This window comes from Eretmochelys imbricata, chromosome 7 (assembly GCF_965152235.1).
Source record: "Eretmochelys imbricata isolate rEreImb1 chromosome 7, rEreImb1.hap1, whole genome shotgun sequence".
NCBI lineage: Eukaryota > Metazoa > Chordata > Testudines > Cheloniidae > Eretmochelys > Eretmochelys imbricata.
In genome coordinates this window covers 108,522,257-108,537,467 of record NC_135578.1, presented here as the reverse complement: position 1 = coordinate 108,537,467, position 15,211 = coordinate 108,522,257, and the positions used below count along the sequence as shown (strand labels likewise).

The 15,211-nt window shown below is 43.9% G+C and overlaps 1 protein-coding gene across 3 annotated transcripts in view; it reads left to right on the top strand.

Annotated features, from left to right (window-relative positions):
• The first annotated feature begins 5,085 nt into the window (after nt 1–5,085).
• INPP5F (inositol polyphosphate-5-phosphatase F) overlaps nt 5,086–15,211 on the top strand; it is a 113,300-nt gene continuing 103,174 nt past the window's right edge. For 2 of the 3 annotated variants that reach the window (XM_077823031.1, XM_077823029.1), the window contains exon 1: nt 5,612–5,861. In XM_077823031.1, the coding sequence (XP_077679157.1) occupies nt 5,765–5,861 (97 nt within the window). In that variant the 5' untranslated portion in view covers nt 5,612–5,764. Of the gene's footprint in view, nt 5,127–5,611; nt 5,862–15,211 lie in introns of those variants that run through there. The other variant, XM_077823030.1, reaches the window with a different exon arrangement.

The following is a 15,211-nucleotide window of genomic DNA, read 5'->3' as shown; positions in this document are numbered from 1 at the left end:
AGTTCAACTTTTCACCTCTTGGACCAAATCCTATGCGCCAGTTAGTATGAAATAAAAAATTGCCTCTCCCCTTGTGGGTTCCAGGACTAGATGCTCCAAGAAGCAGTCATTAATGATGTTTAGAAATTTTATCTCTGCATCCCTTCCTGAAGTGTTGTATACCCAGTCAATATGAGAATGAATTATTATTATGTTTTCTGCTTTTGTAGCCTCTCTAATCTCCCTGAGCATTTCACAATCACCATCACCATCCTGGTCAAGTGGTTGGTAGTATAGTCCTACTCCCATATTCTTATTGTTCAACCATGAAATGTCTAGTCATAGAGATTGTATGGTACAGTTTACTTCATTCAAGATTTTTAACTATATTTGACTCTATGCTTTCTTTTACATATAGTGTCACTCCCCCACCAGCACAACCTACTCAGTCATTGCTATATATTTTGTACCCTGGCATTACCGTGTCCCATTGATTATCATTGTTCCACCAAGTTTCTATGATGCCTAATATATCAATAGCCTCATTTAATGCCAGGCCCTCAACTTCACCCTTCTTAGTATTTCGACTTCTAGCAGTTGTACACAAGCACTTATAAAATGTGTCAATATTTAATTGTCTGCCTTCATGTGATGTACTTGAATGGGACTCTTTCATCTGACTGTTTCACTTCAGCTCCTACCTGTGCTTTTAACCTCTCCTAGGATACAGAGAATTGCCATTAATAGATCCTCCCCTAAAGGATGTTTCTGTCCAAACAAAGTGCTTCTCCGCAGCTTTCCCCCTGCTCTTAGTTTAAAAACTCCTTGGTGACCTTTTAAATTGTACATGCCAGCAATCGGGTTCTGTTTGGTTTAGGTGGAGCACATTCTTCCTGTATAGGCTTCTCCTTTCCCAAAAGGTTCCCCAGTTCCTAATGAACCTAAAACCCTCCTCCCTACACCATTGTGTCATCCACTTATTGAGATCCTGCAGTTTTGCCTAACTGATCCTGTGTGTGGAACTAGAAGCATTTCAGTGACTGCTACCATGGAGGTCCTGGACTTTAATCTTACCGAGCAGCCTAAATTAGGCCTCCAGGACCTCTCTCCTATCTTTTCCCATGTCACTGGGTATGTAAATGTACCATGACCACAAACTCCTCACCAGCACAGCAATAAGTCTGTCTAGATGTCTCAGGAGATCTGCAACCTTCTCACCTGATAGGTAATTCACCATGCGGTTCTTCCTGTCATAACAAATCCAATTATTTATATTTCTAATAATCAAATCCCCCATCACTATTATTTGTCTCTTCCAAATAAGTGGTAATAAGAGGTATTCTCAGGGCGAGAAGATACCATAACATCTGGAAGCAGGGTCTCAACTATAGGATCGTTTCCCTTAGCTTCACTTTCGTCCTCCTCAGTAGCATTGACGCCATCAGACTCAGGGTGGGACCATTCTACTGTGCCTGGAAAGTCTTGTCTATGTATCTTGGTCTCACTTAGCTGCTCCAGTTCAGCCATGGTGACCCAATAGCCTGTAACTGGTCTCAGACAGTCATGAGCTGATTGCACTGAATGCACATATACACCACTGCCAACAAGGCAGTGGTATCTGGGGATTTCAGAAACGCAAGTCTCTGCAGATCCGCTGCCAGTTCAGGTGCAGTTTCTTCTTTCCCTCTCCTTCTAGCTTTTAGCTGTATCCTGTCCAGTTCAGATTGATGGCTAGCTCCAAACCACATGTCAAGGGCTTGTATCTGGTCTGGATAAACTCAGTCTCTTTTCATTCTGTAGTACAATCACAGCTGGGCCACCCACATTGGCTTCTTGTTAACATCCCTTTCTGTTTTTTTTCCCCAGGCATTCAGTTGAGCTATAATGTTAAATTGAACCAAATAACCCTTACAGGAAGACAGTGGGCTTTTGTATTATTTGAGCTGGAACAACCCATCCTCTTCCCTCTGTGGGTTACAAACAGAGTAGAAAACTATTGTTAAGTGTCCACTCTTACCGAAGTCCTCTGGCTGGTTCCATTCCTCACCCAGGTAGTTGCTTTCCCCTGTAGTCTGTGACCTTTCCTTCTGGAGTTAAATTTTCAGCAGCTTAAGTCTTTGCTGCAGCTCATCTCTGTTGGCGAGCTCCAGGTTGACTAAAGCCTGTTTAGTTTTCCGTCTTTCATGGCGGAACTTCTAGTGTCCAGCAGTCAGATTGTTGGCCACCTCGTCAATTCATTTTACTATTCCAGCCTGGGAGTTTTGAAGTTGAGTTTCCCCGTCTATTCAAACACTTTGTAGTTGCTGCTCTAACAGAGATTTGACCTCTCCCTGCAAGTCAATCCTTAGCTCTTTCTGGGAAGGCTCTAGATGCTGCTTTAGTTCCTTTTGGGACACCTCCAGTTCCTTTTTAATTCCTTTTAGTTTTAATTCCTGCTGGCTATTTTTGATTACTGTAATCACCTCCATTACTTGTTCCTAAAAGGTATATGCAGTCACCACACACTCCTAGTGGCCCAGGGTGATACTACAGGTGTGCCCTCACCTTTATTTTCTCAAGTGGAACAGCAATAGATTCACTTTAAACATCCAGAGCAAGAAGACACCAACATATGTTCATACAATACCATAAACTCTTTTTAAATTACACTTCAAGACAGGAATCGTAACAAACAATTCATCAGGACTCTGGACCAGGCTTCCAAACTTACACCCAAGTCCACACCCAAGTCTCTGACTCAGTAGGTTCATCTCCTGGTATCTGACAGAACAACTATCTTGCCCCACTGCACTCTACCTGACTTCTCTTCTCCTCTCCACCCTAATGTCCTGTTCCTATTCACCTCCAGGGTGGGATCAAGTTCTTCTTGATTAGAGCTGTTCTGCAGGTTGTAGGGTCCAGCCTGACCCTTAAAGGGGTAGTACCTTTTTTTTTTTTTAAACCTATCACATTCTTTCACAGTTCCATTTTGGTTCAATAGGAATCCCAGCTTACAGTCTCTCTCCTTGGACACTAGACTCTACTCTCCCACTAGTCTTACCCATTTTCAATCCCAGCAACTAGTCAAAATTCAGGGTCCGGAAATGTTCCAATTGGAAGCAGAAACTGATGATGGAGTCTGCTTTTTTCTTTGATTTATTTTCCTTTTTTATTTTTACAAGAAATGTACAGACCCGTTTCTCCAAATGCGTGACATTTGGAGAAACACCCCTCCACCCACATAGCCCAAAACTCCTGGGCAGGTTTACATAACCTTTTTGTCGTATATGGGGGGTTGTGATGAATGTATCCTTACGGTTATGTTAATTGACTTTAGCAAAGCTTTTGACACGGTCTCCCACAGTATTCTTGCCAGCAAGTTAAAGAAGTATGGGCTGGATGAATGAACTATAAGGTGGCTAGAAAGCTAACTAGATTGTCAGGCTCAACGTGTAGTGATCAATGGCTCCATGTCTAGTTGGCAGCTGGTATCAAGTGGAGTGCCCCAAGGGTCGGTCCTCGGGCTGGTTTTGTTCAATATCTTCATTAATGATCTGGAGGATGGTGTGGATTGCACCCTCAGCAAGTTTGCAGATGACACTAAACTTGGAGGAATGGTAGATATGGAGGAGGGTATGGATAGGATACAGAGGGACCTAGACAAATTAGAGGATTGGGCCAAAAGAAATCTGATGAGGTTCAACAAGGACAAGTGCAGAGTCCTGCACTTAGAACGGAAGAATCCCATGCACTGCTACAGACTAGGGACCGAACGGCTAGGCAGCAGTTCTGCAGAAAAGGACCTAGGGGTTACAGTGGACGAGAAGCTGGATATGAGTTAACAGTGTGCCGTTGTTGCCAAGAAGGCCAATGGCATTTTGGGCTGTATAAGTAGGGGCATTGCCAGCAGATGGAGGGACGTGATTGTTCCCCTCTATTCGACATTGGTGAGGCCTCATCTGGAGTATTGTTTCCAGTTTTGGGCCCCACCCTACAAGAAGGATGTGGAAAAATTGGAAGGAGTCCAGCGGAGGGCAACAAAAATGATTAGGGGGCTGGAACACATGACTTATGAGGAGGCTGAGGGAACTGGGATTGTTTAGTCTGCGGAAGAGAAGAATGAGGGGGGTTGATAGCTGCTTTCAACTACCTGAAAGGGGGGTTCCAAAGAGGATGGATCTAGACTGTTCTCAGTGGTAGCAGATAACAGAACAAGGAGTAATGGTCTCAAGTTGCAGTGGGGGAGGTTTAGGTTGGATATTAGGAAAAACTTTTTAACTAGGAGGGTGGTGAAACACTGGAATGGGTTATCTAGGGAGGTGGTGGAATCTCCTTCCTTAGAAGTTTTTAAGATCAGGCTAGACAAAGCCCTGGCTGGGATGATTTAATTGGGGATTGGTCCTGCTTTGAGCAGTGGGTTGGACTGGATGACCTCCTGAGGTCCCTTCCAATCCTGCTATTCTATGATTCTATGAATTGAGGGGTGCATTCCTACCTATCAATTTCAACCAGGTTTTAACTCAACCCATACCAAAGTTTCACCTACCTCATAACAATATCTTATTGGCACACAAGCTGCTGCTATACAAGTGGTGCCAAACTATAAAAAAAGAGATAAACCCCTGTCTGTCAGAAACAGGCATAATAGACCAGATCCTCAGAGGTATTTAAGCACGTAACTCATATTGAAACCAATTAATAAATGGAAGTTAGGTGCCTAAGTACTTTTGTGGATCTAAGCCAAAATTTGCTCCCTCCTTTGGAGGTTTATATCCTGTGCCCATTTGTTGTAAGAGTCCATTCCTGACTCAGTAACAGGTGGCTGCATAGTGCAATTGCATCTTTGCTGTTTCTCTCCTTTTTCTCAGGTCCAGGGAAAGTTTTAGGCTTTTTTGTTTGTTTGTTTGTTTGTCATGCTTCTTGATTAAACGACTTTGCTGCGGGAAACATTTTCTTGCACTCTCTTGTATTTCACACACGGGGGAGACCGTGCCTCTCTGCGTCAACCTCTCTTTTAAGATTGCACGATTGCTCCTTTCTGGGTTTGGGCTGGCTTGGGTCTGCCTGTTTCCACCTCTAGCTTAAGGTCACGGCTCGTTTCTGTGTTTGGTGAGCGGCTGCTGTGGAGATGCGCTTGGCATCGCGCTCAGATCATCTGCCGCCGCTGGGTGAGGCTTCCGCGCCCGGACGTGTAGCCGCTGGTTGCGGCTAGGCGCGTTTCGGGCTTAGAGTCGTGCTGCGGCTTTGGGTGTCCATCGAGCACCCAGTCTAGACGGTCGGGGGGCTGCTGGTTCCTCACCCGGGACTCGGAGCGGCCGGAGGGGCATCATATGCTGCAGGGAAGGGGGCCGGTGGCTGCTAGGGTGGCCCCACCCGCAGCCGGGCTCTTTGCCCCCACAGTTGAGGGGGAGGGGGCGCGACCCGGCCGGGGCAGGGGGTGACACCGGCCACGCGCACGGAGCGCTGCTGGAGGACTACGGGGGCTCCCCCGGCGCTGGGTGAGACCGCGCGGCCCCTTTAAGTGGCCGGCGAGCGGCTGACGGATGGAATCACGTGCCCCGCGGCTGGAGCCGGAACCCGGCCGGGCTGGGAAGCTCGAGACAGCGGTGAGGCTGCGGAGCAGTAAGGCAGGGGCTGCGCGCGCGCTCTCACTCCCCCCTCCCCCTCCCGCCGTGTCGCGCGCCGGCGGGCTCTGGCGCCCCAGCTCGGAGCAGGAGCTCGCCGCGATCCCGTGCCCGGGGCGGCGTTCCTCGCTGCGCCCCCCCCCCCCGCTTCTCGCGCCGGCCCCGCCGCCGGGCTCCGGAGGATGGAGCTGTTCCAAGCCAAGGATCACTACATCCTGCAGCGCGGGGAGCTGGCGCTCTGGTGCAGCCGGAGGGACGGTACCCTGCAGCTGCGACCCGGTGAGTCAGGCGCCGGCGCTCGGCGGCTTTTGGAGGGGAGCGTCTCCCGCCGCCGGGGGCAGGCGGGCTGGGCTGGGCTGGGCTGGGCTGGGGACAGGTGGGGTGCGCTCGCCCGCCTGAGGGCGGGGGTGAGGAGACGGGCAGAGCCAGCCGGGGGCGGGCAGTGGGAGGACATGGCCGACAGACCGGCTCAGGCTAGGGCACGGGGTAGGCAGGTTGGGGAGCGAGACGGGGGTGGCGGACCCCTTGGGGGCGGGACGAGCAGGAGGTGACGAGGGGGATGGCGGACCCGCTGGGGAGGGGCGGGCGGCGTGGTGAGTGGTATGGCTGGGGAGGAGGGGGAGGAGAAGGGTGGGTGGGGCAAGCGGGGTGTGTGTGACGGGGGGATGGCGGACCCCCGGGGCGGGCCGAGCGGGGGGTGCCAAGGAGGACCTGCTGGGGAGTGGGGGCAGGGTGGTGTGTGGGGGAGGGGGTGACGAGGAGGATGGTGGACCCGCTGCGGGGGGCGGGGCAGGCTGGCGAGCGGGGGTGGGGTGTGGACCCGCTGCGGGGGGCGGGGCAGGCTGGCGAGCGGGGGTGGGGTGTGGACCCGCTGGCGGGGCAGGTAGGGTGGGGGTGACAAGAGGAAAGGCAGCCCTGCAGGGGGAGCAGGATAGTGAGTGTGGGTGATGGGGAGGTTGGCAGACCTGCTGCAAGGGCAGATGGGGTGGCGAGTGGGGGTTATGGGGAGGTGCTTGAGGATGGTAGACCCACTTGGGCCCATGCAGGGTGGGGGTGATGACTACAAAGGGGGTAGCTGACCCACTGGGGTAGGCTACTGAGTGTGGAGGTGATGAGGAGGATGACAGACCCACTGGGGACAGGCAGGCAGGCTGGAGTGGGTGGAGAGGTGACAGAGGATGGGAGGAGACCCATTCAGGCAGGCTGCTGAGTGCTTACAGGGTGAGGATGAGAATCTTGAAATCTTTGAGGCACTAATAAACACAGAGGTGGTGCTAGCCCATTGGGGGCCCTAAGTAGGAATATCCCCCCCTCAGAACACATAATGAAAAGTGAATAGGGGGTCCTTTCTTAGTCTGTGTATGCCTAGCATTGGCTTTGGATAAACATGAGTTTTCATTCCTTCTTTCTTTTGCAGCCTGGCAATGCTGTAGGGATCATGTTATTCCTTACTCCTGAAGCAGTAGGGTTGTGAGGGTTTACTACCCCTGCTTAGCAAAACATAACCCAATATTTACAGTCACCTTTCCTCATTATGTTGCTGCAGCCAGCTGTCTGAATCCAAGCACCATGAGGGGAGCTGGTTATACAGCCCTGTACATGGGAGTCTGGGATGTGTGTGGTGTAGGTATGGGGCATGTAGTCCTCTGCTGATTGCCCAGTGAAGTGGGGCTTTGTCATCTGGTCATTAGAAAGTGGGACTTATGCTGAAATGGCTGTGTGGTCGTTGACAGTCTCTACAACCTATTTTTTATTCTTGTACTGATGAAGGATTGTACATCAAGGATATATCTCATTGCAGTGGTGAATTTCTTAATGCTTCCTGCTGGTGATAGGAATTGGCTTCAGTCAGGTTTTGCTGTTGATAAATTGTTGAGGCTGCTACTCTAATAATGGTTTTAGAGAATTACAGTCATTCACAAAATATAGAACAAGACAGAACGCTGGTCCCTGTGTATATAATTTAGTATAGGCAGGGTAAAACATCATGCATCAGTTCAGACAGATGATGGTGTTGAGGTATCACTAATAGTCTAAATCAGTTTAAAAGCAGTCTTTGTTTTCCTGTGAATTTTTCCCCCCTGTAAAAATAAACTGGAAGTGTGACTGCCAGCTGTTTATAGATTGTGTTCTCTCTTTATATTGTATGTGTGCCGTTGTAATAGACTGGTGTATGATTGCTGTCCCTCTTGGACCATCATGAAAATGAGGAAGGCCATCTTGTGTGACTAACGGTGTGCAAAATAAATGGTTCTTTGCTATTGATCTTAATATAGGCTGGTTATCTGGCACATTATCTCTTACATAGGGTAAACAATTCCCTCTCCCTTCTCCTGAGTTTCTTTTTATGAGCAATCAGGCAGGTTTGTACTTTTGTGCATTTTGTTCTCATTAGACTCACTTCTGTGATGACTAAGTCTGTTTTGAAGCAAGTACCAACTTTTTATGTGTCACTTAATCATATTCAAAGATACAGTCCAAAAAAGTAAAGAAACATAGGATTATAAACAAGGACTCAGATTCAAATACCGAGAAAAGAAAAATAAAACAAAGAAAGAAATTGCAACACCCCTTTTCCCCAGCAATAGGGTAGTCATTTTGGATATTACTAAATACAGTACTATTCTAAGAAGTAACCTTCTACCCTTGAGTAATAGACATAGGCTTAAAATTAAGGAAATATTTGATCCTAACTAGTTTGTAGTATGGTATAAATACTTCGGCTACTTTAAGATAGCTGGGATATTTCACTGAAGAGTGTGGCAGCTGTTCATGGACTCTAGCTGCTTCCCAGTCTTACTACCTGTACCTGTCTAAAATGCGAGTCCAAGGAAAACTGAGGAAAAATTGTATAAGCATGTGTATAATCAAATCTTTTGAGTAAGCTAGTTACCATCTTTTGAGTAAGCTAGTCTGTAAAGAATATTTCTAGCAACAAAATACATAATCTCAAATACTATCAATCTTCATGTATCAGAATAATTATTCTCTCTCTCTCATTCTCATTTAAATAAAACCCACCCCAAACAAGTTTAACATTTGGCCAGGTTTATGTGTGTATGCATTAAAGTATGTCCCTCTTGCCATTTTAATTTGCATGCTTCAGTTCACTTGAGATGGGTTGTAATGTTGTTCTAGCATCATTTATTTATTACATTTTGTCCAGGAGCTTTATTTATAGTTTAGGGTCTGAACATTTTAGTTTATAAACCACATTATAACTATCTTATAACAACCACTTATAAAATGTCTGCTGACAAAAGCTGGTCTACAGGATAGTTTATTAATTGAATACATGTTTATACAAACTCTAATTTTAAACTGATATAGTTATAGCTTTCTATCAATTTGTAGAAAATTATTACTCTGCACATGAATAGTAAAATAACAAACTTGCACACGCTAGTCTTTGAGATTGACGTTCTTGGGGCCTAAAGGCTTTTAATCATCTGTATGCTGTCAGTTGCAGGGATTACTGTGGTCTTGTGGAACCCATTTACTTCAGGGGGGCCTTGTGAGGGTGCAGCAGTCTGTTTGCACGCTGACAATTGCAGGATTGGATTCTTACTGATTGAAAATTTAAAGGAATGCTGTAAACCTGAACTCTACTCTGTTTAAAATAATGAGTAAGTGAAAAGTAATCTGATGCTACATCTGCCCCTTTGCCTTCTTGCCAATTTTTGTTGAGGTTACAGCCACATGCCTTATTTTTAAATGTTTTTTTCTTTCCTGTCTGTTGCTGACCTTTGCAAACAGGAGAAAATGAAAGTAGTGAAACTGATTATACACAAAGTACTTTAAAATGTGTAAAGTAAATCTGAAAAAAAGAAGTGTATTTCTGTAACTAGCTATTTCTTTTAGTAATAAGAAGTTAAAAAAGATGCACTTGTCTGAATTTTGTTTAAGTTGATAGTGTATTTTGTTCCTTGGCCATTATAATGGTCTGTATTCCCCAATGATGTAAGTAATCAGATTATATGCCAGTGTTTTATCAGTTAGTAAACAGTAGAGCCATAATCTATGTCATTGAAATGTTTCATAATTGTGTCAGTTGTCAAAATGTTTCATGTGGAATATGTATTGCTCTTTTTTTTTTAAAAAGCTTCACTTTCATTCTGTTTAAACAATGCATGTGTATGGTTTGGACTGAATCTCAGGTGAGTGATAAGCCATGCAAAATATTAGTCTATATATCTAAGGCCTTCCATTTGAAGAGCTCAAATTAATCTGCCAACACTATTGAATGTAAGCCTCTTGACATCCCTAGAAATAGGTAAGTATTCTCTCCATTTTATTGATGAAGGAAATTGAGACACTGTCTCGGGTCAAAATCACACAAGTCCTGTGGGAGAGCTTTTATTAGAATTCTGCTCTCAAATACCTAGTTCCTTTACCAGTAAACAATGATTTCTCTATTTCATATATTTAAAGGAACACAGCCATGTGTTAGAAACTCTTTACCTACTATTGTTGCAAGTAATACTTGGGATTTCTATAAGTGAAAGACTGGGTCCCGGGCAGGGCCAGCAATATGTCTCTTAGTTTGTGCATTTGATAGCCCCCTTGAGTATATTCATTTTTTTAACTGCATTCAGTTTCTGTTGTGTGTATGTTTTTGCACACAGCAACAAGGAAAGAAATATGAAAACCCCAAACTGGCAGAGACACTCAGGTCAAGTGTAGTACTTGATATCAAAATGAATTGATTTTTAAACAGTGAATTATGTAACTTGGTATGTAGACTTGGTAAAGGAAATCTATTACAATTTTAAAAATGAAAATTGGCTCCTTAATTTTTTTTAAGGATGTCTAAAAATGTATATCCATTAACAGGAAACAAAATTTGTTACTGGTCCTGGACCAGTAAATTTGTGGAGATGGGGGAGAGCTTCAAAACAGCTGTATTGTTTGTAAAAGTGTTCCTAAAACTGTCAGGGCAGGAGGTATTAAGAGTAAATGTCTTTTTGATATTTCTTCAGGATTGAATAGCAAGTTTTGGACCAATAGAACATTTAAATTCCTGACTGATCTCTTAGATAGTGGAAAGAACAACTTAACTGGATTGGCTTTATTACAATGAATGTATTCCAGTTGTTTGACTTCACAAGAAGGCTGACATTATGCCCTAATCTGAGTGATATCTGCTTGTGTTTACACAGGCTTTCTCTAATCGTAGCTGTTTTTTTGTTTGTGGACCTAAAGCGTTATTGAATCTCTATATAGAATCTTTAGATTACTCTGGCACTATATGTTAGATCCTTAACTGTCCATGATATATGTCTGCAGCATGAAAATCTAACTGGGTGATTACAACATATTAAAACAAAGTATGTTTTGAACATTTATTGACTTGTTCTAGAATAAATTGTTAGCAGTTCTTGTTTACATATTACCTAGGATCTCCTGGCATGTATCACCATGCAGATTACAAATATGGATGTAATGACTCTTACTACAAGGATATATCTTAGTAGAAGATGAGGAATTCCTTGGTACTAACTGATCAGTTAAAAACATGATATGACAAGAGACTCTTAACCAGGTGGTCGTCTTCAAGGGAGGGGAGAAAGCAATAAAGAGCTCTTTGGGCTAAGAGGAATTGTGTGACGAGAAATTTTGAAGGATAAAACACACACGCCACCTGCAACCATAATGTTTTGGACTGTGATCTCTCAAACTGAACAAGATTGATTGTAGTTACTGCTTGGATCAGACACTTGTGAAAGGAGAAACGGGTGTCCAAAAAGGGTTTTGACTTTAGGTGATATTTTTCCTGCTGTTAGTACTGAGCCAGTATTTTCAGGATAAATATAAAATGTCTGACATTTCACTCAGAAAACATTCAGTCTAACACAACTTCTCACTGGTTGGTGTCACCAAAGACCCCATGCCTTTTTGCAAGAACAGAGGTGTTTTTAGAACTACCTTGTAATTGGATCTATAGGAGCAAATGTGAATTAACAAAAAAGGGCACTTTCCTAGGAAACAAACTATTATAGTGTTGGTGCTGCAGAAAGGCTCCTGTTTCTGTGGAGGAGATGGATGCATATCAGCAGTTGAAGTAATTCCCTGCAATGGAATATACCCTTTTAAAACTCACTTCAGATTCAAGTGTTTATAGAATATCTACATGGAGAAGAGATTTTTGATAATAGCTCTCTAATCAAGCAGAAAAAGGCATAGTCAGATCAGATTAAATAAGGCACATATTTTAACAGTGAGGGTAATTTAACAATTGGATCAGGTTACCTAAGGAAGTAGTGGACTTTCAGTTACTTTAAGTGTCTTTCTTTCTATAAGATATGCATAGCTCAAAGAAGATATGGGCTTGATACAAAAATTATTGTATGAGGTTTTTTGGCCTGTGTTATGTAGGAGATCATTGTAACGGTCTCTTTTTATGATTCTTGCCAGTAAAGGCTCTGATCCTGCGAAGCCTTAAATGCATGGTTAACTTTAGACACTGTGAGCAGTCCCATTGAAGCAACTGGAACTACTTGCCATGCATAAAGTTACGTGCTTAAGTCCTTGCAGCACTAGGGTCCAACTTTGTTATCCATTGGCATATCCCAAAATTTAAGCAATTTCAGATAAAACCTGATGCTTTCCAAAGGTGAAATAGTTTTGTTTAGAAGTGGCCTAATACATAGAAAGAAAAGGAGTACTTGTGGCACCTTGGAGACTAACAAATTTATTTGAGCATAAGCTTTCGTGAGCTACAGCTCACTTCATCGGATGCATGCAGTGGAAAATACAGTGGGGAGATTTTATATACAAAAAGAACATGGAACAATGGGTGTTACCATACACACTGTAACGAGAGCGATCAGGTAAGGTGAGCTATTACCAGCAGGAGAGGGGGAAAAAACAAAAACAAACCTTTTGTAGTGATAATCAAGGTGGGCCATTTCCAGCAGTTGACAAGAACATCTGAGGAACAGTGGGGGGGGGGGGAAATAAACATGGGGAAATAGTTTTACTTTGTGTAATGACACATCCACTCCCAGTCTCTATTCAAGGCTAATGTAATGGTGTCCAGTTTGCAAATTAATTCCAATTCAGCAGTCTCTCATTGGAGTCTGTTTTTGAAGTTTTTTTGTTGAGGAATTGCCACTTTTAGGTCTGTAATCGAGTGACCAGAGAGATTGAAGTGTTCTCCGACTGGTTTTTGAATGTTATAATTCCTGATGTCTGATTTGTGTCCATTTATTCTTTGTGTAGAGACTGTCTGGTTTGGCCAATGTACATGGCAGGGGGGGCATTGCTGGCACATGATGGCATATATCACCTTCGACCTAGCTACTGCCTCTCAGGAAGGTGGATTACCTATGTCAGTGGGAGAGCTCCCGTTGCTATAGGGAATCTACACTGAAGTGCTACCGCATTTAAAATATAGACAAGCTTTATAAATGGGGACCTATGTTCTAGTTTGTGAAAATTTAACTCTTCACTTAGATGAGAGAGAAACTGCATCTGTACCTAAGGAAATAAGCCTTAAGAGAAAATGAACACTCGCATTTCTGAGATTGTCATGCAGTCAGCTGTTACAATACAGGGACCTGAAAGTGTGGGAGGTATTACTATAGGATTTTATTCTCTCCCTTCCCCCCAAACCTTGGGGTACAAAAGTGTGCTCACTTCCAGAGACAAGAGGTCCAGAACATAAAATGGAAGTAGGATACCTAAGCTGGCTGGCCACTATCTTTTTTTAGAGTTTAATTGAAAGAGAGCAAGTAGTGCTGACTGCATTCATGTGACTGATATAATTGAAGGTTTGAAACAGTCATCGAGCTCCTCTGAAATTTTAACTGTGACTTGCTACTTCACCTTATTAGAAACTGATGATGGATTTCACCATTTGTCAGCATAAACCTTTCACAACCATGTATAGTACCTTTTTGCCTAAATCTGTATGGAAACTAAATAAACACTCTTTAGAAAAAGAGATATGAGTGAGTGAAACTTCAGAGTATGAAACCAAAATTATTTCCTTGTTAATGATTAAGGAATGCTGCCTGTCTTAAATCAACTTTCAGGATAGCTTTATGAGCAAGGAATAATTCAGTAAGCCTTGGCAGATAAAAATGGATCTAGTGTGTCAAAAGCTCTGAATCTTCTAGTTTTAGACTCACATCCTCATCCCTGTCGTTCTGACTCACTTGCTGGTTGCTGTGAGACCCTGGACAGCGCTACATTCTTTCATTCATAAACAAATATATGAATTTATTTGTGTGTGTACATAGGTTCTCTTCCATTGACAAAAACACTCTCAAAAACAGACTGCTTTCAGTCTTCAGAGACTATTCAGTTTTTTACTCTACATTTTAAATCACTAGTTTCAGAGTAACAGCCGTGTTAGTCTGTATTGCAAAAATAGAAAAGGAGTACTTGTGGCACCTTAGAGACTAACCAATTTATTTGAGCATAAGCTTTCATGAGCTACAGCCCACTTCATCGGATGCATACTACGGAAAATACAGAAGATGTTTTTATACACACAAACCATGAAAAAATGGGTGTTTATCACTACAAAAGGTTTTCTCTCCCCCATCCTACTCTCCTGCTGGTAATAGCTTATCTAAAGTGATCACTCTCCTTACAATGTGTATGATAATCAAGGTGAATCCTCCAGCAAGTGACCCGTGCCCCATGCTACAGAGGAAGGCGAAAAACCTCCAGGGCCTCTTCCAATCTGCCCTGGAGGAAAATTCCTTCCCGACCCCAAATTTGGCGATCAGCTAAACCCTAAGCATATGGGCAAGATTCATCAGCCAGATACTACATCTGTAGTGTGGGAGTCCTTTCTATAGCCTCACATCCAGGCTGTATCTAAATCTTGCTGATTCTTTCTTTGAGCATAACTGTCACACTTCAGGGCAATTGCACCTGCATTTCCCCTCTGTGGTTCAACAAAGGCACCCTGCTCCAGGCTCCTCAGCCATCACCTCTCTTGGGCGGAGAGCCTCATTTCTCTCCCTCTTGATCAGGGTATTTCCAGACTGCACAATCTCCTGACTATGCTGTGGTAGCCACAGCAGAAGACAAACTGCCTAAGCAGGCCTGCTTTGCTTCTCTCTGCAGACAGTACACAATGTAATCGCCACAGTTAAGTTACCACACAGCTCTTTCTAACCAAGAACATTTATTCTTAAAGTATGAGCATTACAGAAAGAACACCTTCCAAGGGAAGCAGTGGGGGCAAAAGATCTATCTGGCTTTAAGATTAAACTCGATAAGTTTATGGAGGAGATATGTTGGGATAACATGGTTTTGGTAATTAAATATTCATGGTTAATAGGCCCAATGGCCTGTGATGGGATATTAGATGGGGTGGGATCTGAGTTACCCAGGAAAGAATTTTCTTGTGGCGGTTCAATACAAGACAGGACACGGCTTTAGGCAAGCAAGCAGGCTGGTCTGCTGACGGGATTGCCCCTGTCAGCTTTTCCACCTCTCTTTTATTTCTCTCCCCCCTGTGCATTACATACCCCAACCGACCGCAAAAGGCATCAACAAAGAAAATAATATGACTTTGATTAATATTCCAATTTACTAGCCTGTATCTACTACAATCTTTGTTCTCAGGCCTTGAGCTTAGGCCGAGGAAGCTTCCCACAGTTGATGTCCTT